Source organism: Trachypithecus francoisi, unplaced genomic scaffold (assembly GCF_009764315.1).
Source record: "Trachypithecus francoisi isolate TF-2019V2 unplaced genomic scaffold, Tfra_2.0 Lachesis_group3, whole genome shotgun sequence".
Classification (NCBI taxonomy): Eukaryota; Metazoa; Chordata; class Mammalia; order Primates; family Cercopithecidae; genus Trachypithecus; species Trachypithecus francoisi.
This window is the reverse complement of record NW_022681468.1, coordinates 15926418-15950336: the sequence shown is the minus strand read 5'-3', so window position 1 is coordinate 15950336 and position 23919 is coordinate 15926418. Positions and strand designations below refer to the sequence as shown.

At 38.6% G+C, this 23919-nt stretch overlaps 1 protein-coding gene across 4 annotated transcripts in view; it reads right to left on the bottom strand.

Moving 5' to 3' along the window:
• Positions 1-23919, bottom strand: part of RPS6KA5 (ribosomal protein S6 kinase A5) — a 204703-nt gene that overhangs the window by 98274 nt on the left and 82510 nt on the right. For 3 of the 4 annotated variants that reach the window (XM_033191587.1, XM_033191588.1, XM_033191590.1), the window contains exon 3: positions 21856-22074. The exons of the other annotated variant lie outside the window; for it this stretch is intronic. In XM_033191587.1, the coding sequence (XP_033047478.1) occupies positions 21856-22074 (219 nt within the window). The remainder of the gene's footprint in view (positions 1-21855; positions 22075-23919) is intronic. 4 annotated transcript variants of the gene reach the window in all.

Here is a 23919-nt window from a genome sequence, read left to right as displayed (position 1 = left end):
GAGCCCAGGAGGTTGAGGCTGCAGTGAACCATGACTATGCTACTGCACTCCAGCCTGGGCAACAGAGCAAAACCCTGTCTCAAGATAATAATAATAATAATAATAATAAAGAAAGAACTAGATGGGGCTATGTGAGCTCCCTTATATTTGCATAGGAATTTTACAGTCAGCTTGCCAATCTCTACAAAAAAGTCTGCTTGGATTTTTATTTGGAGAATTTTGCATCCATAGTTCAACTTAGGAGAACTGACATTTTTTAAATATTGCATTTTCCAACCCATAAATATGGTGTATCTCCAATATCAGGTTTTCTTTCATTTCTCTTAGCAACACATTATAATCTACAGAAAGAATCCTGCTTCTGGACTACATTTTGATCTCTGATTTTGCATTTCCTTAGAGAGGAATATTTTTATCTTTAGAAAGGAAGACTGATGCAGTAGTTAAGCACATCTTTGGTGTCAGAAAGTCCAAAAATCTTAGCTATACCTTGTATCAACTGTGTGATTTTGAGCAAGATGTTTAATCTCTCTGAATCTAAATCTGTGTTTTAAAAGAATATATCTTCCTAAGGTTTGTTCATTTTATTCAACAGATATGTGAGCTCTTATCACGTATCAGCCACTCTTCTAGGCACTGCACACACAGCATTGAACAAAACAGACAAAAATCTCCAACCTAGTGAAGCTTGCATTCCAGTGAGGCTCCTAGTGAGGCTTATATTCCATTCAGGAAAAAAAAAAAGTAAGTAAATCAGATATTATTAATAAGTTGCAAGGTCACGATTACCATGGAAAAAGTAGCATAGATACAAAGGTCTAGGGAGTGCCAGGGTAGAGATGAGGATTGTGTTTCAATAAGGATGGTTAGTGTAGGCCTCAGTGAGGTGACTTTTGAGCAATGACTTTAAAAGGGCAAGAACATGAGCTAAGCACATATTTGAGGAAAGACTGTTCCAAGCAGAAGTAACATCCAGTACAAAGATCCTGAGGCAGAGCAGGCCTGGTGTACTTAAAGGTTAGAAAGGAGATCAAGTGGCTAGAACAGAGTGAATGAGGGAAGAGCAGTAGGAGAGTCAAGGTCACAGAAGTAAGTGAATTAGGGGGGTAGGGCAGATTACAGGGCTTATGGACCTGTACTGGAGCTGCTGTGTACATCATCTACTGCACAACATACTGTGATCTACGTAACAGTTGCCCTTGCGGCTGTGCAGTACAGAGGTCCTGGCCATCATCTTTTACTGTGAATGAAATGGGAAGACTCTGCAGAGTTCTGAGTAGGACAGTAATGTGATATGACTTTCATTTTAATAGGAGCAATGACTCTGGCTACTGTATTGAGAATAGAAAGGGTAGAAGTAGGGAGATGACTTGCAATAATAAATAAGGTAATAAGGTAAGAGATGACTGGCTAGGAGGAAGTGACAACAGTAGTAGTGATAAGGACCCAGCAAAACTGAGCAACTAAAGAGATGGAGTGAGTGTTACCTGAGATGAGTGAGGATGGGGGAAGAACAGGTTTGGAAGGGGCTATCCAGAGTTCACTGCTGGATATGAAGAATGAAGAGTGCCTGACTAATAATACAAGCTAAATAAATGGTGGTCATCACCACCATCATCATCATCATCTTAAATTATACATTCTAAGACTGGTAAGAGGCTCAAGAGAGCACTACTGGAACATCAGGAGGGGAAGATCAATTTCTTGTGGCCAGTTATAGAGCATTAAGAGTAGCTTCTATGAACCATCGTGAAAGTGCTTCATGCTAATTCCTTGAAATTATGTAAACTGTTTGGGTATATGTAGGCCTACATGCATTCTTCTGAAAAAGAGAATCCACAGCTTTTATGAGATTTGCCAAGGAGTTGTTAGCCAAAAATTTAAGGAACATCACTTTAAAGACAGCATTAAAAATTTGAATGGAAAAGTCCCTATCAAGTTTATTTACAAACAAACAAGCAAGTGTTGACAGCACATGGGAAACCTCTGAGAACAGGTGCCATAGCTCTGCCCTGAGAGCCCATACCACCAACTTGATCACGCCCAGCACGCCCACCAGTGCCACACTCCCTCACGGTGTTTGGATTAGTTCTCCCTGAATTTTACTCCTGCTTGGCATAACTATCCTAGAGATTATTTATATTCACATTTGGACCAGTGGGGTTCAGAGCTTAAGAAAAGTGAGATGGAGCAAGGGATTTTCATTTTCAACAAGAGCTCTGACTACTGAGAATGTGCTAAAACTGCATCTCTGATGTCTTTACGCCTCTTTATTTATCAAGAGCTCTATCAGCTCTGTTAGGGTAGGGCTCGGGCTTGCCCCTGAAAGTAAAAACAACTTAGCCAGGCAGCAAAACAACAAATAAGACAAAATATGTAAAAAGACTATCAGGGATATTGTTAAATTTGAGTTGAACTTTAAAATTGTTATTCTCTCAAAAGGAATGTGGCGGATTCTGGGCTAGAGTGAGCAGTGGCATCAAAGTGGTCAGTGATATCGTGACAACCCAGATCCTCACTGATGTCTGAAAGGAGGAGTCTTCTCAGCTTTACAGCCTAAGGAAAACCTCCAGACCTTTTAAACCCCCAGCTCCTTTTTAACTGGGCATAAATTACATTTCCTCATATAAAATACATATTAAATAGCTCAGGTTGAATAAAGCACTTGAAAAATGTCTACTGATAGAATTTATGGTCCAATCTACCTGGTGGACTCTTGATCCATGCCAGCTTATCTACCCTGAATAACTTTTCTGCCAAAATTATGATCCATTAGATTTCTGAATATTCCTTCTCAAGTGTCTGCCATTTCTTCCACAACAAATTGTAAACTTGAGCATTCTTGTAATTTTTAAAGCCAATGTTGTTTTTCTTCTCTTTATTATAAGAAAACTATCAGAAAATAGCATGAGATTGCTCAGTTTTTACTGATACTCCTTCAGCTTTTTGCCTCTGTGGACATACAATGAAAATGGGCTAAGTGGTATTGTTCATATGCACTCCTGGTTACTGATGCTTGTATGGAAGTAGCATAATAACCCAGATAGTCAGGGGAAGTGGGAAAGGGCTCTCGACAGACAAGAATCCGGATGTAAAACAAGGACTGGGGTGGCCCTCCCTAAAAATGTGTATCTGAACACAGCCCACTGCTTCTGAGATGAGACAAAGAATAACAATAGCAACTATAGATTTTGGGCACTTCTTTCATGCCTGTTCTAGTTAGGTATGATGAATGTGATCCCAATAAATAATGCTACGAAGTAGGTACAATTAAAATAATCGTATAATCCCCAGAGAAAATAGCTATCTCCAGAGAAAAGTAAAACTGAGAGTGGTTAAGTAAATTTTCCAGAGCTTCACACCTTATGAAGGGGGAGAGTAAGGATGATGAACGCATCTGACTCTGAAGACAGGGCGCTGAGACGTTGTCTTAGAGCTGCTCTTTTTCCCTTTCCAACTTGACTTTCCCACTGCTTATGAGGAGCAGCCTCATCAGGCAGTCGGACTTGCTAATTTTTGTCAGAAAAACTGTCTTAAGATCAACTATTCTTTGGAAGACAGCTTCCAAATATTTAAATGACTTAGAACCAATAATTCTATATATCTCATAATTTTGCTGTCTTACATGCTTTTTCTGGTTAAATTTTGGAGGGCTCATCTGAATGTCACAGTAATCTAAAGTAGACATTCTATGTCTACTGAGGGTTTTTTTTTTTTTTTTTTTTGAGACAGAGTCTCGCTCTGTCGCCCAAGCTGGAGTGCAGTGGCGCGATCTCGGCTCACTGCAAGCTCCGCCTCCCGGGTTTACGCCATTTTCCTGCCTCAGCCTCCCGAGTAGCTGGGACTACAGGCGCCCACCATCTCGCCTGGCTAGTTTTTTTTTTTTTTGTATTTTTTAGTAGAGACGGGGTTTCACCGTGTAGACCAGGATGGTCTCGATCTCCTGACCTCATGATCCACCCGTCTCGGCCTCCCAAAGTGCTGGGATTACATTTTAATGGCTGCAGTAAACAATGAGTTTAAACCTTTTTTTAGACTGCCAAGCTAAAATTATCGCTCGTAGATTTTATGGCACAGAACTTAAGGACAGCAATTTACATCTTGTAGTAGTGAACCCTGGGTTGTTTTCTCGAAAAAAGTACTGTACCTTGAATGTAGGAGTATCTACAACCTTGCAAAAAGTTCCTTAATTTTTCCTAAGAGGTTATCATTTTAACCCACCTGCCTGTTAAGGCAGAGGATCTGAATTTGGCAACACAGAAGAGCTACATTCATGGTTCTTGCCAGAGATTAGAACCTCAAAGTATCTGCAAAATATCATTAAATGTTCAGCTGTTAGAAATAATACATATAAAAGACAATGCATATGATCAATACATCTCTCTTGACACGTTATATTATGGCTTTGGGCCAAGAGCAGCAGAAAGCTATGAACACAGATTATACTGTTTTGGAAAAATTATATTCTCCCCTCATGTTCCACAGGTTTACATTATGAAGCTTGAAGAGTGGCATGAAACTTCTCATTATCTTTAGTCTAGGAAGTACACAGTGGCTCCTAAATGAAGCCCTATTGAAGATTCTTTTTCTAAGGGCTTTTTTATTAAAAACTTACCTTGGCACAATTTTTGTTGTTGTTGTTGTTTGTTTTTTTTGTTTTTTTGTTTTTTGTTTTTGAGACAGGGTCTCATTCTTTTGCTTAGGCTAGAGTGCAGTGGCACTATCACGGCTCACTGCAGCCTTGACTTCTTGGGCTCAAATGATCCTCCTGCCTCAGCCTCCCAAGTAGCTGAGACTATAGGTGCAAAATTTTGTACTTTTAGTAGAGACAGGGTTTCACCATGTTAGCCTGGCTGGTCTCAAACTCCTGACCTCAGGTGATCTGTCTCCTTGGCCTCCCAAAGTACTGAGATTACAGGAGTGAGCCACCACGCCCGGCCTAGTTTTTTTTTGTTTGTTTTTTTTGAGATAGGGTCTTGCTGTGTTGCCCAGGCTGGACTGCAGTGTGAACCCTGGGCTGTTTTCACAAAAAAAAAAAAAAAAAAAAAAAAAAAAAACACTATACCTTGAATGTAGTACAAAATGTTGGCACAATTCCAAAACTGCAAGAAGAGTACAAAGAATCCCTATATACTCATTATGAAAATTCACTAATTGTTTACATTTTGTTTCATTTGCTTTAGCATTCTGTTTTCATAGATGTGCATATTTTTCCTGAACCAGCTGAGAATACATTGGAGATATCGTGCTCCTCTACTCCTAAACTTCTCAGCGTACATTTCCTAAGAACAAGGACATTTCTGCATATAACCACAGTATAATTGTAAATATCAGAGCCATTAACCACGATAGAAATACCATTTCCTAAACTACACTCCCTATTCAAATTTTGCCATTTACCCCAATAGTGCTCTTTGTGGCTACTTTTTTCTTTTTTTTTTTTTTTTTTAATTCCGTTCCATTCCATATTCAGTTCCATCCTATATTCCATTTTTTTTTTTTTTATTATACTTTAAGTTCTAGGGTACATGTGCATGATGTTTATATCATGTATAACTCCCCAATGCAATCCCTCCCTCCTCCCCCCTCCCCATGATAGGCCCCAGTGTGTGATGTTCCCCTTCCCGAGTCCAAGTGATCTCATTGTTCAGTTCCCACCTATGAGTGAGAACATGCGGTGTTTGGTTTTCTCTTCTTGTGATAGTTTGCTAAGAATGATGGTTTCCAGCTGCATCCATGTCCCCACAAAGGACGCAAACTCATCCTTTTTTATGGCTGCATAGTATTCCATGGTGTATATGTGCCACATTTTCTTAATCCAGTCTGTCACAGATGGACATTTGGGTTGATTCCAAGTCTTTGCTATTGTGAATAGTGCCGCAATAAACATACGTGTGCATGTGTCTTTGTAGTAGAGTAATTTGTAATCCTTTGGGTATATACCCAGCAGTGGGATGGCTGGGTCATATGGTACATCTAGTTCTAGATCCTTGAGGAATCGCCATACTGTTTTCCATAATGGTTGAACTAGTTTACAATCCCACCAACAGTGTAAAAGTGTTCCTATTTCTCCACATCCTCTCAACACCTGTTGTTTCCTGACTTCTTAATGATTGCCATTCTAACTGGTGTGAGATGGTATCTCATTGTGGTTTTGATTTGCATTTCTCTGATGGCCAGTGATGATGAGCATTTTTTCATGTGTCTGTTGGCTGTATGGATGTCTTCTTTTGAGAAATGTCTGTTCATATCCTTTCCCCACTTTTTGATGGGGTTGTTTTTTTCTTGTATATTTGTTTGAGTTCTTTGTAGATTCTGGATATTAGCCCCTTTGTCAGATGAGTAGGTTGCAAAAATTTTTTCCCATTCTGTAGGTTGCCTGTTCACTCTGATGGTAGTTTCTTTAGCTGTGCAAAAGCTCTTTAGTTTAATTAGATCCCATGTGTCAATTTTTGCTTTTGCTGCCGTTGCTTTTGGTGTTTTAGACATGAAGTCCTTGCCCATGCCTATGTCCTGAATGGTTACTACCTAGATTTTCTTCTAGGGTTTTTATGGTATTAGGTCTAACATTTAAGTCTCTAATCCATCTTGAATTAATTTTCATATAAGGGGTAAGGAAAGGATCCAGTTTCAGCTTTCTACTTATGGCTAGTGTGGCTACTTTTTTCAAGTTCAGTTTCTAGTTCAAGTTCATACAAAGAATTAGAAATCATATCTCTTTAGTCTGGAATCCGTGGTCTTTCTTTCTTGATATCTTTGAAGAGCACAGACCTGATATTTTGTGGACTAACTCTGAATCTGTGTTTTATCCTATGTTTTGTCATGATGCAGGTTATGCATTCTTGGAAGGAATAGCAATAAAATGATGTTACCCTCACTACGACATCTCAGGAAGCATAGATGTTAGTTTACCCAACATTGGTGTTAACTTTGATCACATCACTAATGTGGAGTCACTAAAGTGAAGTTTGTCACATTTCTCCACTATGAAGTTACTATGTTTCCCTTTGTAATTAAATGGTAAATTGTAGGGAGAGGAATTGAGACTATGTAAAAATCTCCTCCTCCTCATGTCACCCACTCATTTTAGCATCAAGTGATGATTTTCCAACTCCATCATTCCTCTATGTTAGTTGGCATTCTCCCATAAGGAAGAGCTTTCCCTTCGCCCCCAATTTATTGCACTTTCTTCTTTCTAGCATAACAAGATGTTCTAGTTTCATCTTGTACTTTTCAAGGCTTTATTTTAATATCACCACCACTCATGGATCACTCTCCGCCAGGGGTGATACGACACACTTTACATAGATCATTCCATTTAAGCCAATCAACTCCAGGTAAATGGGATAGCAAAGTATCAGAGAGATTAGGCGACTTGCCTAGGATCCTGCAGCTAGGATATATTGAAATCCAGAAACCCAGAGTTGAACCAAGTTAGTACTTAAGTAAACTAGAGAAAAATACATGTTCACAGAGGAGTAGATTATTTGGCTTGGCTGGTGCACAGGTATCAGAGCACAGTAGTGGGAGACTGGGAGGGAACGACAAGCTGAGGCTGGAGTCAGAGAGCCTTACTATGGACTTTAGAATACATCCTCTTCAAGTAAATAGAAGTCACTGCGAGACTTCAAGCAGTGGAGTGACCCAATCAGGGCTACGTCATAAGAAGACTAATTAAATATTAATGAAAAAATGGACTGGAAAGGATTGAAAGGGGTCAAAAAATAGACATTAGCACTATTTCTAATTTTCTGATAATAAAAATAATGCTGCCTCTCCTGATAAAACAAAGAAGGCAACACATGTGGCTAAGCTGTGTATAGCAATGAAGTCACATGGCTCCTCCACATAACGGCGATGTAGCCTTGGGCACCTTTTTTTATTCCCTGAGCCTCAGATACCTTATCAATAAAAGATGATAATCTATTTCTTCAAGGGTTGCTTTCAAAGACTGAATAAAATAATATATAAAAAAAGGCCTAGAGTAGTGTCTGATACCAAATAAGTACTACAAAACCTAAATATTACAATAAAAATATTTGCCACCTTCATCTAAAATGCCTTTATGATTGTGTGCACAGAAGTGTAGGATTTTCTGGCCCACAGACAACCTTAGTTTGTACTGACATTCTCATTCTAATAATAGTGCCACAAGAAACAACCTTGTACATATTTTTTATCTACTTGGGCAGGGATAAATTGGTAGGATGGATTCCTAAAATTGGATTGCTGAGGCTGCACGTGGTGGCTCACACCTATAATCACAGCACTTTGGGAAACTGAGATGGGAGGATCACTTGAGCCCAGGAGTTCGCAACCAGCCTAGGCAACACAGTGAGGCTTTGACTCTGCAAAATATAGAAAAAAATTAGCCAGGAGTGGTGGTGTGCACCTATAATCCCAGCTACTGGGGAGGCTGAGGCAGGAGGATCATTTGAGCCCAGGAAGTCAAGGCTGCAGTGAGCCGTGATAGCGCCACTGCACTCCAGCCTGGGCAAGAGAATGAGACCCTGTCTCAAAAAAAAAAAAACCAAAACAAATAAACAAACAAAAACTTGGATTGTCAAGTCACAACAAACATACATATTAAATTTTGATAACTGCTGCCAATTTTTGGTAAGTACCTCCTCAAAAAGGCTGAAGTCATTTATATTACCCACCAACAGTGAGTAAATATCTCTTAATAAGTTCTCGTATTGGCCGGGCGCTGTGGCTCACGCCTGTCATCACAGCACTTTGTGAGGCGGGCAGATCACGAGGTCAGGTCGAGACCAGCCTGGCCAACATGGTGAAACCCCGTCTCTACTAAAAATACAAAAATGAGCTGGGCGTGGTGCCAGGCGCCTGTAATCCCGGGAGGCTGAGGCAGGAGAATCGCTTGAACCCGGGAGGCGGAGATTGCAGTGAGCCAAGATTGCACCACAGCACTCCAGCCTGGGCAACAGAGTGAGACTCTGTTTAAAAAAAAAAAAAAAAAAGTTCTCATATCAAATACCTTTAATTTTTGCCAATCTGATATGCATTTCCAAGATACAGAGTATTTTAAGCTGCAGAAGAAAGGAGAAAGGAGGAAAACTTGAGAGCTTGCAGCAACTGGACCTGATCATCTCAGACACTCGGAAGACAGTAATGGGATTGTGGGTTTGAGAAGAAATAAGAGGCTGGGAAAGTTCACACGCAGTTCACGAGAGGGGGTAAAATGCTTGCTAACCTTCTGTGAAGCTCTGCTGAGATTGACAGCATGAGTTTCATGCCAGACCCAGGTGACACATTTTGTTGACACACGAGGAAAGTTTAGCAATCTAGTACTGGGAAGATAAGTTCAGAGAATAATCAAAGTTGACTGCAATGTCAGGCAAGGAAGGTGAAGAGGGTAAGCGATGCCAGTGTGCCAGCCAAGGCAGATACCAGGGTAGTAAGGGTACAGATGGAACCCAAAGGAAGTAGGAGAATAGGAAAGGCTCAAAAGAAAGTAGGGCTCAAAGGGGATTTTAAAAATGTTTGGGAAGTATGAGAAAGGAAAACGATGGAAGATTACGGTTAAAGACTCTGAGGTCTTAGAGGTGCAACTGGCTTCACTGATAAGGCCTAATGTGCAGCTACACTTGTAAATGAAGCAAAAGAAGTGAAAGAGGTTTGGCATGGTATTGAACTGGTTATCAATACTGGTACTAAAGTTGTAGAAAGTGATGGGAGGAAACTGGAGGAAAGGGAAACTAAGTCTGATGAATGTCACTGGAAATGCAGCTATGTGTCCTGGGAGTCAATTAGCTACAGAATTGAGGGAAGTGGCTTAGAAAAGCTCTTTCAAAAACAAGACTATTGAGAAATGATTTTTTAAAATGATGTTTAACTATCATCGTGTTGTTGAGTACAGGAAGATGGTCTTCTGTGACAGTGGCTGCTAAAGAAGCAACATCCTCCAAAAACAGAAGGTTTTACTTTAGAGAAAAGGATAAATAAAGCATTTCAGGAGTTTATGCACACAGTTACTCATAGAATACTAACCCTTTCTGTTAGTAGAGGAAGATGAAGAGGAGATGTTTGAGTAGGGGGAAGAACACAAAATTCCTAAAGACATAAAAAATATCTCCAAAGCTTCTAAAATAGTAGACACATATAAAATTCAGCTTTAGAGAGTACAGTGTACCAACGGAGTCACACCTCTTTATTTACATATTGTACATTTTATTCTAAAAGCTAATTTACATGCATTCTGCCAGAAAGTCAAGTTGGGATCTGGCACCGAAGAGGCAGACTAAAGTCCAAGGATAATTTTCTCTCTGCCAGGCACAGGGTCTAGCACTATCGAATACAAGGCACTAATACTAGTTGCAAGGAATGAATAAACACGTAATACTGCAGTAACTAACTGCTGTAGCCAAATGGGTATTAGGGTAGATTCTTCCCCTCAAGTTTCAGCATTAATAAAGACTACAGAGAAACAGAAAAGAAGGGAGAAAGCAAAAGGGAACTGGTAATAACAGTAAGAACATCTTTCTTGATGGGCACGTCTCAAGCTATGAGCTCTTCCAAGAGATAAATTCAGGACAGGTCTTCAGACTTATTCTGTTTACAACTGAAGAACAAAAGAAGACCATCAATAGTCCATCTTTATGACAATAATTAAAAATAAATAGGTAGGGCTAACTCTAATACATGTTCTCAGAAGCTGTCAGGCAAATTTCATTAATGTGACTCTTCCAAAAAACATTTATCATCCCACTGAAATTGATTTACAGTCCATACAATGGACTACCTTATATGATCCTTATGCCAATGATTTGTTTCTTGATTAAAAGAAATTTCTTTGTCATGTAAATTATATCTTAATTCTTTCGTATTTCTTAAATGATCTTCTTTATATGTAGGATGACTAATATTCTATAACTACAAAATATTAATATAAATAATTCTAACTTCCACATAAGATTGTCATGAGGATTAAATGAGCTACTGAGGATTATGGGGCAGGCATACAGTAAGCATTTGTTAAATAATAACTAATAGCTCCTATTATTATTTACAGGCATCAATTACAATTTATAGACTTGAAAAATACTGTCAAGCTTCATTATAATTACTTAAATATAAAAATCAAATTTATTGTGCCCTGACTTACATACTCAATGTGGTCATAATTTTAAGACTTATGAATGTTTAACATATATTTCCATAAAGTACTACCAGGGTCTAATTACTTAGTATTAAGCTAAAGAGAGATTTTCTTATGTAACTGATATTTCAGGCAATCCTAAGTTTTAAAATTGCAGCGATATCTGGTTTTTATTCAAGTACAATTAACTTGCTTTTAAAGATTTTTATGTGCTGGTATTTGGAATGCCAGATGAAGCACTCTGATACTGTGTCTCTAAGAAGCATAAAAATAACACAGAAATCACACAAATAATGTGAAAATTCAAAAACATAAAATTTCTCCCATTTTAAAACACACTACCATCCTCCCTAAATCCCACGTGTCCCATCTTGTGTCTCTTCTTTATTTTACTGCCAAACTTCTTTAAAGCGTGGTCTACATGGCTGACGCTCCTTACCCACTGTTCCCTTCATATTGCTGCTATAGCAAGTTACCACTGACTTAGTGGTATAAACAATATGAATTTATTATTTTATAATTTTGTACATTCGAAGTCTGACATGGACATCACTGGACTAAAATCAAGGTGTCAGCAGGACTGCATTTCTTCTGGGGCTCCAGGGAAAAATCTGTTTCCTGGCCTTTTCTAGCTTCTAGATTCAGGCCACCCACATTCCTTGGCTTCTGGCCCCTTCCCTCATTCTAAAAGGCAGCTATGGCAGCTGAGTCACTTCTCACATCACATCACCTGACCTTCTCTGTAGACACATCTCCCTCTCACCCTCCTCTCTCCTCCCTCCCTCCCTCTTCCTATTGTGTAAGGACCCTTGGGGTTACATTGGCCCCACCCAGATAATTCAGAATAATCTCCCAAGTTTTGGTCAGCTGATTAGTGATCTTAATTTCATCTGTAATCTTAATTCTTCTTTACTATGTAGCTCAACATATTGACAGGTCCTGGATTAGAATGTGGGTATCTCTGGGAGGCCATTATTCTGTCTACTACAGCCTCTACTCATTCCTTAACATACTACAGTACAACTTCCACCTCCATAGTAACACCATAACCTAAAGTTAAAAATAACCTCATTACTAGAGTCAATGAATACTTTTCAGTCCTCATATTACTTAACTTTTTGCCCTTTGAAAACCACAGAAAAGAGTATTTTAAGGGCAGCAAAGTGCACAAGAACTGCCTCTATGGATCAGTTCAAATTGAGCCCCTCAAAAATGTTTATGTTAACCCACTGATTTTTGGGGTAGTTATGCAGAAAAAGACAACTGACATATTAGTAACTTGTAGATCATGCTTGTAACTTAGTGACTCGTTCAGGATCACACGGTTAGTAACCAAAACAATCTTTTTATTTTAGCAGAATGACAGCCCCTTTAATTTAGGTCACACATCTATCATGATATTAGGAAAACAATTGATATTTCGTTTCAGTGACACATAATTTATGCAGATATTTAACAGTAACAAGTATATTTCACTTTGTTATTATGAAATAACAACACTTCCTCCTTGGATTCAGAAAAGCAAGCCGTGTGTGTGTGTGTGTGTGTGTGTACATATAGTACTCTGTATGTATATGGAAAGGTAGACAGAGAATGAGGAGACAAAAATAGCCTTTAAACCAGTAAATTTGTTTCTTAAAACAGTAAATTAATTCTGAGAATTTGAACTGAAGATCTCTACAGAATTTCCAAGATTCTTAAGCAACTCATGTCATTCTGACAATTAATACCTTATGGGATTAATGTGAGGGTAAAACAGCACCTGCTCTCAATCAAAATTCTGACTTTCTAAGTACATACTGGTGCACAGTTTCAAGCTGCTCGTCTTTGCACATCTAATTTGACTTAATGTTGAACCCATAAATCTCTCCATTGTTCCGCAGTTCATACACTTTTATTAGCAGATAAGAAAGTGAAATTCATGGAGACACTGGGTTACATAAGCTTTAAAGTATTACTAAAAACTACAGCCTAAATAGCCCATTTTCCATTGAAGATGCAAAAGGATAACCACAGAAAGGGCTAGCAAGCTTATTTTAAGGCTATGTCTTGCTCGTGCAATTGCATGGAAGTCAGCTTGTAGGAGGGGAAGTCGCAGAGTTAACAGAAATCCTACATCTCCTGCTTTCAAGGAAAGATTCTGTTCTGCTTTCACTCTCCAAACACCCAAACACCTACTTATTTCCAGTAATACTCTGGCTGACCTCTAGACATCTAAGCTTTCTATTTCAAATTCTCCTACTTAGAATTTCTCTCTCTCATATTTCTTCTTATGGTGGCACCTTCCAAAGAGCTATTATTAATTCCCACATGCCCCTCATGATTCAGACCACTTCTCTCTTTTTTTCTCTCTCTCTCTGCACTGTTACTTGGTCTTCTTTTTATTTTTTTTTCCGACAAATTTTCCTCTTCCTTCAGATATGCTTCACTTCCATGAACTCCCATACCTTCTGTTCTCATTTCTACCTACTCTTTCTCCTCTGGTAGAGGAGAAATCTCTCCTGATAGCTCTCTTTTCTTATCTTCTATCTAAAATACAGTCTTAACATGACATGCCACACAAACCTGAAAGTCATTTCTTTTTAATGTCATGCCAAAGCTATCTCAGTTTATTTTTTGTTTGATTTTAGCTCAACATTCTAATAGCACACTCTATAAATGCATTCCAGCTTATCAAAATCATTACAAAGTTCTGACTAAGAACATCAATCTTGTGAATTAGTCATATTTAGTTCAAAGCAAGGAAGTACTTTCAGTTACTGTCTGTTTTGTCATACTAGTGACTGTAATATATCATGAACCACTCTGTTACCACCTCAGCAAGCATCCTCACGCTTACAATTATTGAGATGAAACCAATACTCAAAAGTGAAACTTTAATTTTTAAATACCTATTAACTCCATTGAAAGGATGACTCATGATCACAGAACTGTCTACAAGGTTGGGATGGCATTCATTACTGGGAATGATCATTGGCATTACCTTTACAAACACTTTTGTGATTTGCTTATTTAATGTCTTGTGAATTCTACTGATTAATGTAACAATTTATTACATAGATTAGCTGGTGTTTTAACAAAATCACCACTAACAGAAACCAGAGAGCATCAAAAGAAAATGTATTTTTTACAGATTATTTGCCACATAAATTCCCTCCCAGTGTTAGTTGAAATAAATACGAGTTTTAAGAGGCAGAGAATAGATAAACATATTTTTATATCTCTTGTTGTAACCATGCACAGGTACAGAAAAAGTTGTAAAAGGAGACATGATCTCTACATTACAAGATTTGGGACAAGTAAAAGAAATATAAAGGGAAAAATCCATCAAATCCAGTATCATTAGCTATAAATCAGAGCCTTAAAAGATACTAATGTTGTAGAATTTTTTAAAAATCTAGTCCACCACCATTTTTATAAATAAAATTTTACTGGAACTTGGCCGGGCGTGGTGGCTCATGCCTGTAATCCCCAGCACTTTGGGAGGCTGAGGCAAGCAGATCACCGATGTCAGGAGTTCAAGACCAGCCTGGCCACCATGGTGAAACCCTGTCTATACTAAAAATACAAAAATTAGCCGGGTGTGGTGGCACACGCCTGTAAACCCAGCTACTTGGGAGGCTGAGGCAGGAGAATCACTTGAACCTGGAAAGCAGAGGCTGCAGTGAGCCAAGATCACCGCACTGCATTCCAGCCTGGGCAACGGCGACCTCCATCTCAAGAAACAAACAAACAAACGAAATGTATCGGACCCCTGCCATGTCTATTTGTTTACTACTGCCTATGGTCAAAGAGACCTAAGACTTGCAAAGCCTAAAATATTTACCATCTAGCCTTTCACTGGTCAAAGTCCTGATGCCCGATTTAGAAGATGGCAGATACAATATAAATGAGATCCAGCTACTCAGGAGGCAATTACAAGTAAATACAGTATGTGATTGTAGGAAACAATCACATATACTCAGTTCAAGTAGAAATGCTGGTCTATCCTGTATCTGGCTACTAAAAGCAAAATGTCACAGGTAAGCAAATGGCAAGATAATACTAACACTGTAATAATCTTATCATTTGGAGAAGCCTGTGCAAACATGGCAAATTTTAACCCAATGGAACAAACCCCATCAAGAAGTCTACAGTGAGCCATGAATACTAGTACGTGCATAATGGCAGCCTAGACATGAATCTCCACATCTGCTCCTAAAACACCTTTAAAAACAGCAAGAAAAGCTGTAAATCTCCATGACCTACTCCTTCAGCAAAACTGAGAGGAAGAAAACCCATATACACCAAACAACATGCTGCAGGGCAGGCTAAGAAGGAACAGGTCAAGACATGAGCAATGTGGGAAGGTAGGAAAATGTAGTAAGATAGCAGGATATAAAACTAATACATAAAGTAATAGCTTTCAGCTAGAAGGTATGGTGGAAGAGAAGACAGCGTTTACAAAAGCAACAGATTGCAGAATATCTAAGATTCAGTAAAGAAATGTGGCTAGGAAGTACATGCTAAAACACACCTGAAGGTCTTCAAAGGATTCCAACATGAGCAGACATACCATGTTCTTGAATAGGAATAACCAATATCATAAAAATGTCAAGTCTCCCTAAATTAATTTTTTAATTTACAGCAATTCCAGTGAAAATACCTTAAGTTTTTTTTCCCCAAAACCAGACAATATTTTAAAGTTCATGCCGAAAAAATAAACCAAAAGCAAGAGTCCTCCAAAAAGCTCTGAAAAATAAAGGCAATGAAAGATCAGGGCAGGTAAGGTTAGAGGGCAACTAACCTTACCAAGAATAAAAATATACTGTAAAACCTTGATAAATTAAAACATTACAGTACTGGCACATGACTTAACACACCAAACAGAAAAAAATCAAATAGACCCAAACATATATGAGAATTTCATAGAGGAAAAGGAAGCACCTCAAATCAATGTAAACATGGACTTTTAACTGAACAGTGTTGGGAAAATTAGCTATTTGAAAAAGATTAAGTTGGATCCTTATTTCATGTCATACTCCATCCACATGGATCCAAGTTCTCTATGCAAAAAATAAAACCATGCAAGTACTGGAAGAACACATAAGTGAATTCCTTTATAAACTCAATAGAGGAGCAGAGAAGGTCTTTTGAGTATGACTCAAAATCACAAGCCATAAAAATAATTTTTAAAATAAGTTCTACTATACATAAATTTGTGCACGGTAAAAGCATCATAACCAAACTCAAAAAAAAAAAAAAAAAATACGTGGGAAACAGGAAAGTATTTACAACGCATACCAGAAATAATTACTTTACGAGCACCTAGAAATTGAGGGGAAAAAAGAGGCAAAGGGTACAAATAGATAATTCTCAGAAAAAATACATATGGCTTTTTAGGCATGTGAAAAGATGTTTGGCCTCATTCAGTGAAGAAAAAAAGAAAATGACCTCTACAATGAGACACTACTACTCACCTATGAGATAGGCAGATACCCAGAAGTTTGAGAATACATTCTGTGGAGAAACAGGCGCTCTCAAACAATGCTGGTGGGAATGTAAAATGGTACAACTTCTATGGAAGTGTATTTGGCAAAATTAGAGATGGCAAAAACGGATGGGTATGGTGGCTCACACCTGTCATCCCAGTACTTTCGGAGACTAAGGCAGGCAGATCACGAGGTCAGGACTTGGAGACCAGCCTAGCCAACATGGTGAAACCCCATCTCTACTAAAAAAAAAATACAAAAATTAGCCAGGTGTGGTGGCGTGCACCTGTAGTCCTAGCTACTTGGGAGGCTGAGGCAGAAGAATCGCTTGAACCAGAGAGGCGGAGGTTGCAGTGATCTGAGATCAACATCACTGCACTCCAGCTAGGCAACAGAGCGAGACTCCATCTCAAAAAAAAAAAAAAGGAGAAATAGTGAAAACACAGACCCAGCAATCTCCCTTCATCAAGCCTACAGGTTTTTTCCCCCCACATAAGTAGCAAATGACATATGTGCAAGTTATACCCTGAAGCATCCTCATAAGAAACAATAACCCAAGGATCCCTTCACAGGGAACCAGTTAAGTACACAATGGAATGGAACGAAGGACTATGCAGGAATAAAAAAAAAAAATAACAAGGAAGATCTTTATGAATTATATGGTGTTCATATGTTATATTACACTACAACCACATGTTATATTATGTTAAAACCAGTATCGGGCTGGGCGCGGTGGTTCATGCCTGTAATCCCAGCACTTTGGGAGGCCAAAGCGGGCGGATCACCTGAGGTTAGGAGTTCAAGACCAACACGGTGAAACCCCGTCTCTACTAAAAATATAAAAATTAGCCAGGCGTGGTGGCAGGTGCCTGTAATCCCAGTTACTTGGGAGGCTGAGGCATGAGAATCACTTGAACCCAGGAGGTGGAGGTTGCAATGGGCCAAGATTGTTCCACTGCACTACAGTCAAAGTGACAAGAGTGAGACTCCATCTCAAAACAAAAACAAAAACAAAAAAACACAGTGTCCAAACACCACACAGAGTATTTTCACTTCTAGGAGAAAAAATATAACCTTATGATGAAGGGATCAGGCTGTCACTATGTAATCTAATCTTAGAATCACTAATTGGGAACAGTCGGATAATAGGTTTCTCCTAACGTGATATAACATGAAATATATAACATCATTTATGGTGTATTCCAGCTCAAAACGTTTAAGTTTAACCTACTGAGCCTTTAGATCTCGCTTCCCAATTACTACTAGAATTCAGCAGAGGCAGGAATAAATAAGTTAAAAGATACTACAAGAACACAACCAAGTGAGCATTCCTGGATTGGACAAACAGCTGTAAAGCATAATTATGTTACAATTAGTAAAATACGAAAATGGACTTGTATGACAAATGGCCATGAATTCTTTCTAGTTCCCCTCTTTAAGATGTGAAGTCTATTTCCGCATCCCATGAATCCAGGTTGGTCTTATGTTGAGAGAAAGGCTATGTGAGTTCCAGTGTCTAGGCTCAGGAGGCCCTGCAGCCTCCATTTTTGCCTTCTTGGCAGTAGTTGCTCGCTGACCTGATACTACCATGCTATGAAAAAGCTGATCTACTGTACTGAAGGATGAGAAGCCATACGGAGGAGAAAAGAGGTGGCCCAGCCAACAGCTAGCACCAATTACCAGATATGAGAATGAAACCATCTTGGACCTCACAGCTCAGCTAACTCCATCTGAACACCTGGTGAGTAAGCCCAGGTTAACCATCAGAGAACTGTTCAGCCAATCCATGGGATCATGAGAAAATAAATCATGGTTTAAGCTATGAAATTTTAGGTGGTTTGTTATACAGCAATAAATAACTTGTACAACTGGCTTTTAAATGAAAATTTATTAGCTGGGAAAGGTAGACATCATTAACTGAAAGACCTGCTTACAAATCATATATAGGACAAACTCATTTTGATAAAACACACACACAGACATATAGACAAAAAGACCTAGAAGAATATATACTGATAATAGAGGAGTATATAATAAGGTATATGCTGGGTAGTGAAAATGTTTTTATTTTCTTACTTTTGCTGTCCTGTATCTTCTGTATGCATATATACTGCTTTTGCAGTAATGAAACTTTAAGAAAACGTATAGTTTTTTAAAAAAAGGTTTATAGTATTTACTTAGTCATCACACAAACTGTCAGCAAGGTCCCTGAAGAGCTAGACATGTAAGTTCTTGCTAACACCTCACAAAAAGCTGGATAAAGTCAATCAATAAACCTTTTGGGCCTGTTACAGGCTGAACTGTATCTTCCCAAAATTCATTATGTTGAAGTCCTAGCCTCCAGTACCTTAGAATGTGACTGTAAATGGAGTTAAAATGAGGCGCCTAGGGTGGAACCCAAAGCAACCTGACTGGTATCCTTACAGGAAGAAGAAATTTGGGCTCAAAAAGAGATACCAGGGCACACATGCATAGGGGGACAACATGTGACGAGGTGATAAGACAGTGGCGATCTGCAAGCCAAGGGAAGACGCCGTGGGAGAAACTAACACTAGTGGCACACTGATCTTGGACTTCCAGCCTCCAGCACTATGAGAAAATAAATGTCTATTGTTTAAGCCACTCAGCCGTAGCAAACTAATACAGGGACCAAGTGTATGGCACGATGTTTGGGAAACCGTGCATTAGAGCACTGCAAACAAATAACTGAACCATAAAAACAGTTTATAGTCCTCTTCTAAATTCCTGAAAAGTTTCATCTTTAAAAGTCAACTGCTGTAATAGGCCCAAAGAATAATTGTGTAAAAAAAATTAATGTGAACAGAAGATAGAAGGGCATGGTTTCTAAATGCAACGCCTCACTCACTGTGGAATGAATATGTTGTCTAGTTCACGTTCCACTTTTGAGTTAGCATAAGAAATGGGTTTTCTTGTTTTGTTTTGGATTTGTTTATTTAGGGCCAATGACAAAAGACCAAAAGTAATGGAGAGCCAACAATGAAAAAGCAACATGATTAAGGACTACTGTTTTCTAGTCAAATACAAAATATTTCACTCATATCTATCTACTTCTAAATTTAAAATGTTTTATAAAAATTATAATTTTAAATAATTTTAAAATGCATATTAAGTATAGCTAACAGAACAGGAAAAAAAAAATAATAAGAGAGGAGAGAGACAGAAAGGGCAGGGGCAGGATAGCACGTAATGGTGCAGAGTCCAAGAACCTGTTTTCTTAACAGCTTCTGACTCATGTGTCTAACCTTAGACACATGATTTAACTTTTATGAGTTTATTGTCAAGGAAGAAACTTGAAAAGATAATCAATTCTCAAACAGTCCTCATGGACTTCCTAAGGCTTTCCTGGACATTATTCTAGGGTAAAGAATAGAAATAAACTGGTAGGGCCTGGTACCCTTAGGCCCAGATACAAGCAGAGCTATTCCTTTCCATTTGTTTTCCACTTGAATTTCTGTTTGTTCATTTGAGGGAAGGGTCCTGCACTAAAAATGTTTGAAACCGCTGCATTAGAATGCTCTGTCACCTACAACAGTCTTATTGTTCATGTGGGTAGATACTGAAGACATATCTACGAAAAAGATCAATAACATAGCAGATACACACAGGAGGCAGAATGAAGGGTCAAATGATATTGACTCACTGGAACAACAGGCAAATGGTAACATTAATGAGGACTCTAAGAGGAGAGAAGAGAGTGTGTGCTACATGAATAAAGATTTAGAATTGTTAATTGATGGTAAGCATTGCAAAATGAGCATGAAGTGTAACAACATGGCTCAAAAGGTGAATGCAATCTTAGGTATCATTAATAAAAATATAATTTCTAAACTAAAAGCATTCAATAAAATGGCCAAATGTATATTAAAAAAAACCAGTTTGTATTACCAATAATTAGAGAATACAGGCAGCAATTTAGGGAAACAGAAGACAGACATTGGAATAAGTCAGACTTGAGCTCCAATCTTCAAGCACACACAAGATATGTAACTTCAAGACATACAGCTTCCAGAATGTTGACATCACTAATGAGGGGATCCTGCAGTGTCTTTGTGCGGGTCAGTAATATTATGGAATACACCTAGTGTAACAGCTGGCATACTGCAGGCACTTAAGAAATAGCTAATGCTTGCAAAGCACTATGTGAAATTCCAGCTCATTTAATCCTTACCATAATTCTAGACGAAAGTGATATCACATACATGCAAATTAACACAAGCACAGGACCAAAATGGTCACAGATGAAATCTTTAACAATGGTAGAATACTGGAAGCACTGCCATTTCTCTAGTAGGAACAGAAAACGGTGCAACTTTTCTGCAAAGCAATCTGGTAATGTGTGCTGAGGACTTTTCCAAAGATCATATATAAAGGTCCAGTTCTATTTGAGAAAGAAATGGATTCAGAAAGTGCCTAGGGTGGAAATGGGAGTGTAAAGGCTGACTGATTAGTAGCTAATCAAGTTTTTCACCAGAAATGCAAAGCATCTGTAGGAACAGAAGTATTTTCTTTCTTTTTTATTTTCCCCCATTACTGGTTTCCACGAACATCCCCTTGTCAGCCTAAACCTGTTCATTCTGAGAACTTCTAAAGCAGAAATTGGCCCACTTCACCAATCAGTTCTTCATATCTGAATGGAAGCATACTGCCCAGGGAGGTAGATACCCCTAGCAATTCAAATGTTTCTTAACATTAATAAAGGAAGGGCTGGGATTGGCAGTTCAACACCTGTGATCCCAGCACTTTGGGAGGCCAAGGCAGGCAGATCACTTGAGTTCTGGAGTTCGAGAGCAGGCTGGCCAATATGGTGAAACCCCATCTCTACTTAAAATATAAAAATTAGCTGGGCATGGTGGTGCATGCCTATAGTCCCAGCTACTCAGGAGGCTGAGGCAGGAAAATTGCCTGAACCTGGGAGGCGGAGGTTGCAATGAGCTGAGATTGCACCACTGTACTCCAGCCCAGGTGACAGAGCTAGACTCTGTCTCAAAAAAAAAAAAAAGAAAAGAAAAGAAAGAAAGAAAAAAAGACTAAGAAAAGAGTATGGAATACAAGTATGTAAATTCCTTCATAATGGGAGGCCTCAAATCCAGAGTAATGCATGATATTCCAGGAGATGCTACCACAAAGAATGAGAATCAAAAATTTCACTTCTTCTAAGTCCATAGTATCTTGCCCTTCGAGAACATTATAACTTAAGACCCAAAGAAAAATGCTTTCATAAAAAGTCTGATAACAACTGACACTTACCTAAAATGAGATGAAGTTTGGTTTCTGTCTGGAAAGCATAATGTAATGTCACCAAAAACGGCGACTGCCTAATGTGCTCCAGGACTTGTCGTTCTGTCCTTGTATGCTCTGTGGTTTTGGCCTTTTGAACTATTGTTGCCTTTTTCAAAACTTTCATGGCATACAGCTTTCCAGTATCATGACCGCTTATTTTACGAACTAGAAATACTTTTCCATAAGCTGAAAATGAAAAGAAAAAAACAAAAAGAATTAAAATGCTACACAGGCAAAATGGTAATTTAGTAGAACTAAATTTATTTAATGCACAAAAAAATATACTCTTTAAAGGAAAAAGCATCCTTGGTACCAGTTCAAACAGTTCTTTGATAGATTTCTTGAATTTTAACCAAATATATTTCTAGGTCTAACCCTCAATGTTTACATATCTAGCCACTGCTGACAAAATTATGCTTTTACTCTTTTACTGTTATTCTCTCCTCAATATTTTTAGCTGTAGGAAACTAGCTGTTATTATGGTCAACTAACCACAATCCAATTCTGGAACAACCAGGACATTTTAGACATCAGATAAAACTTCTAGGTATATATATATATTTGTTACTGATGTAGATAAATGAAGGCAGTTCTTAATAAGAATTTCATATATATATATACACACACATACATATATATATAAATCAAATGCCTCAATTATTCCTCTATACTTATACTGACTAAAGCAACATAAGCTGACATTACATGAACGAAAGAGATCTTCAGACTTAAAACATAAGAAGATCCTAAGCTGCACACAATACGGACAGAAGCCCTTTTGTATCTCTGGGCAATAATCTACAGCTTACTAGGCCAACCTCGCCACACTTTTCATAATAAGGACTCTGTTGGGCACAATCCTATGTGTGGTGCCCCTCCTCCAGGTGGAGGAATTGGGGTCGTGTGGCCACTGTGCCTGTGGGCAGAGCAGGTTCTCTGCATTTATTTTCTTAGAGAAGTGGGCTAGGGCAGGAAGAAGTGGAAGGAAGAGGGAGGAAGAAGGGAAGGTAAAAAAACAAAAACACTTTCGGAATGAAAAGGTGAGTCCCCTACTTCATCCCTGCAAGGTATCAATTCGCTACAGTTAATCTGTTTTAAAAGGCAAGTGCTTTCTGGGATGTTTAAGTCCAGTCTCTCTTAAATGCTTTAATCAGACTATTATTGAGTTAGTTTGAATTCGGGCTCAGATCAGTGTTCACACTCTACGGTATTTACCACCTAATTCTGTTGTAATCCACCCACTAGAAGAAGGGAGCTTTAAGGGAAGGCTCTTGTACTCCGTATGTTATTCAGTTTTGTACTTTGGAAACTGGATTAGTAACAACACACAATGTGCAAGAGATCAGTGAAAGACTAATAATCCTGAGAAGGAGCGCCAACATTTATTAAGGACTTGCCGATGCCAGGCTCTGCACTAAACATATTGATTCACTTAATCCTCACAACAGCCAGTGAAGCTGGTGCTTTTAGCAATTCTACTTCACGCATGAGGAAATGTGTTCAGAATAGTTACAGAACTGGCCCAAAGACTGTGGCAAGAAGCAGCAGAACTGATTCAAATGCAAGGAGTGTGACTCCACGGACGGCACTCTGAACCATAAATGAACAAAAAAGTGATTCCTCACAAGTGCAAGTAATCAGACATTCTGGATCTTAATATAACCAGTACTGTAAACATACTGAATACATTCCAGGGCACAGAAAAAGTTCACAAAGGTTTGCGTATTATCTCACCAGAAATACAAAAATTATAGGTTGAGACCTTAGTAAGGCAGAAGTGAACCAAAAAGATGCAATGACAACTTTTGGAACCTAACAAATTACAGTATAAAAATAAAAAAATGTTTATCTATTCAGAAGCAACAAAATGAAGCTAGAAAATACTACGCACTATGCCTTCCAACAGGGCAAGCCACTATATAAACTCAGGAGAAAGTAAAGTCTTCCACAAGCAGCCCTGCAACTTCTGCGTTCCTTACATACACATGGCACCTACCCTAAATTCTTGTTATCCCAGGTTCCTATCTCCAG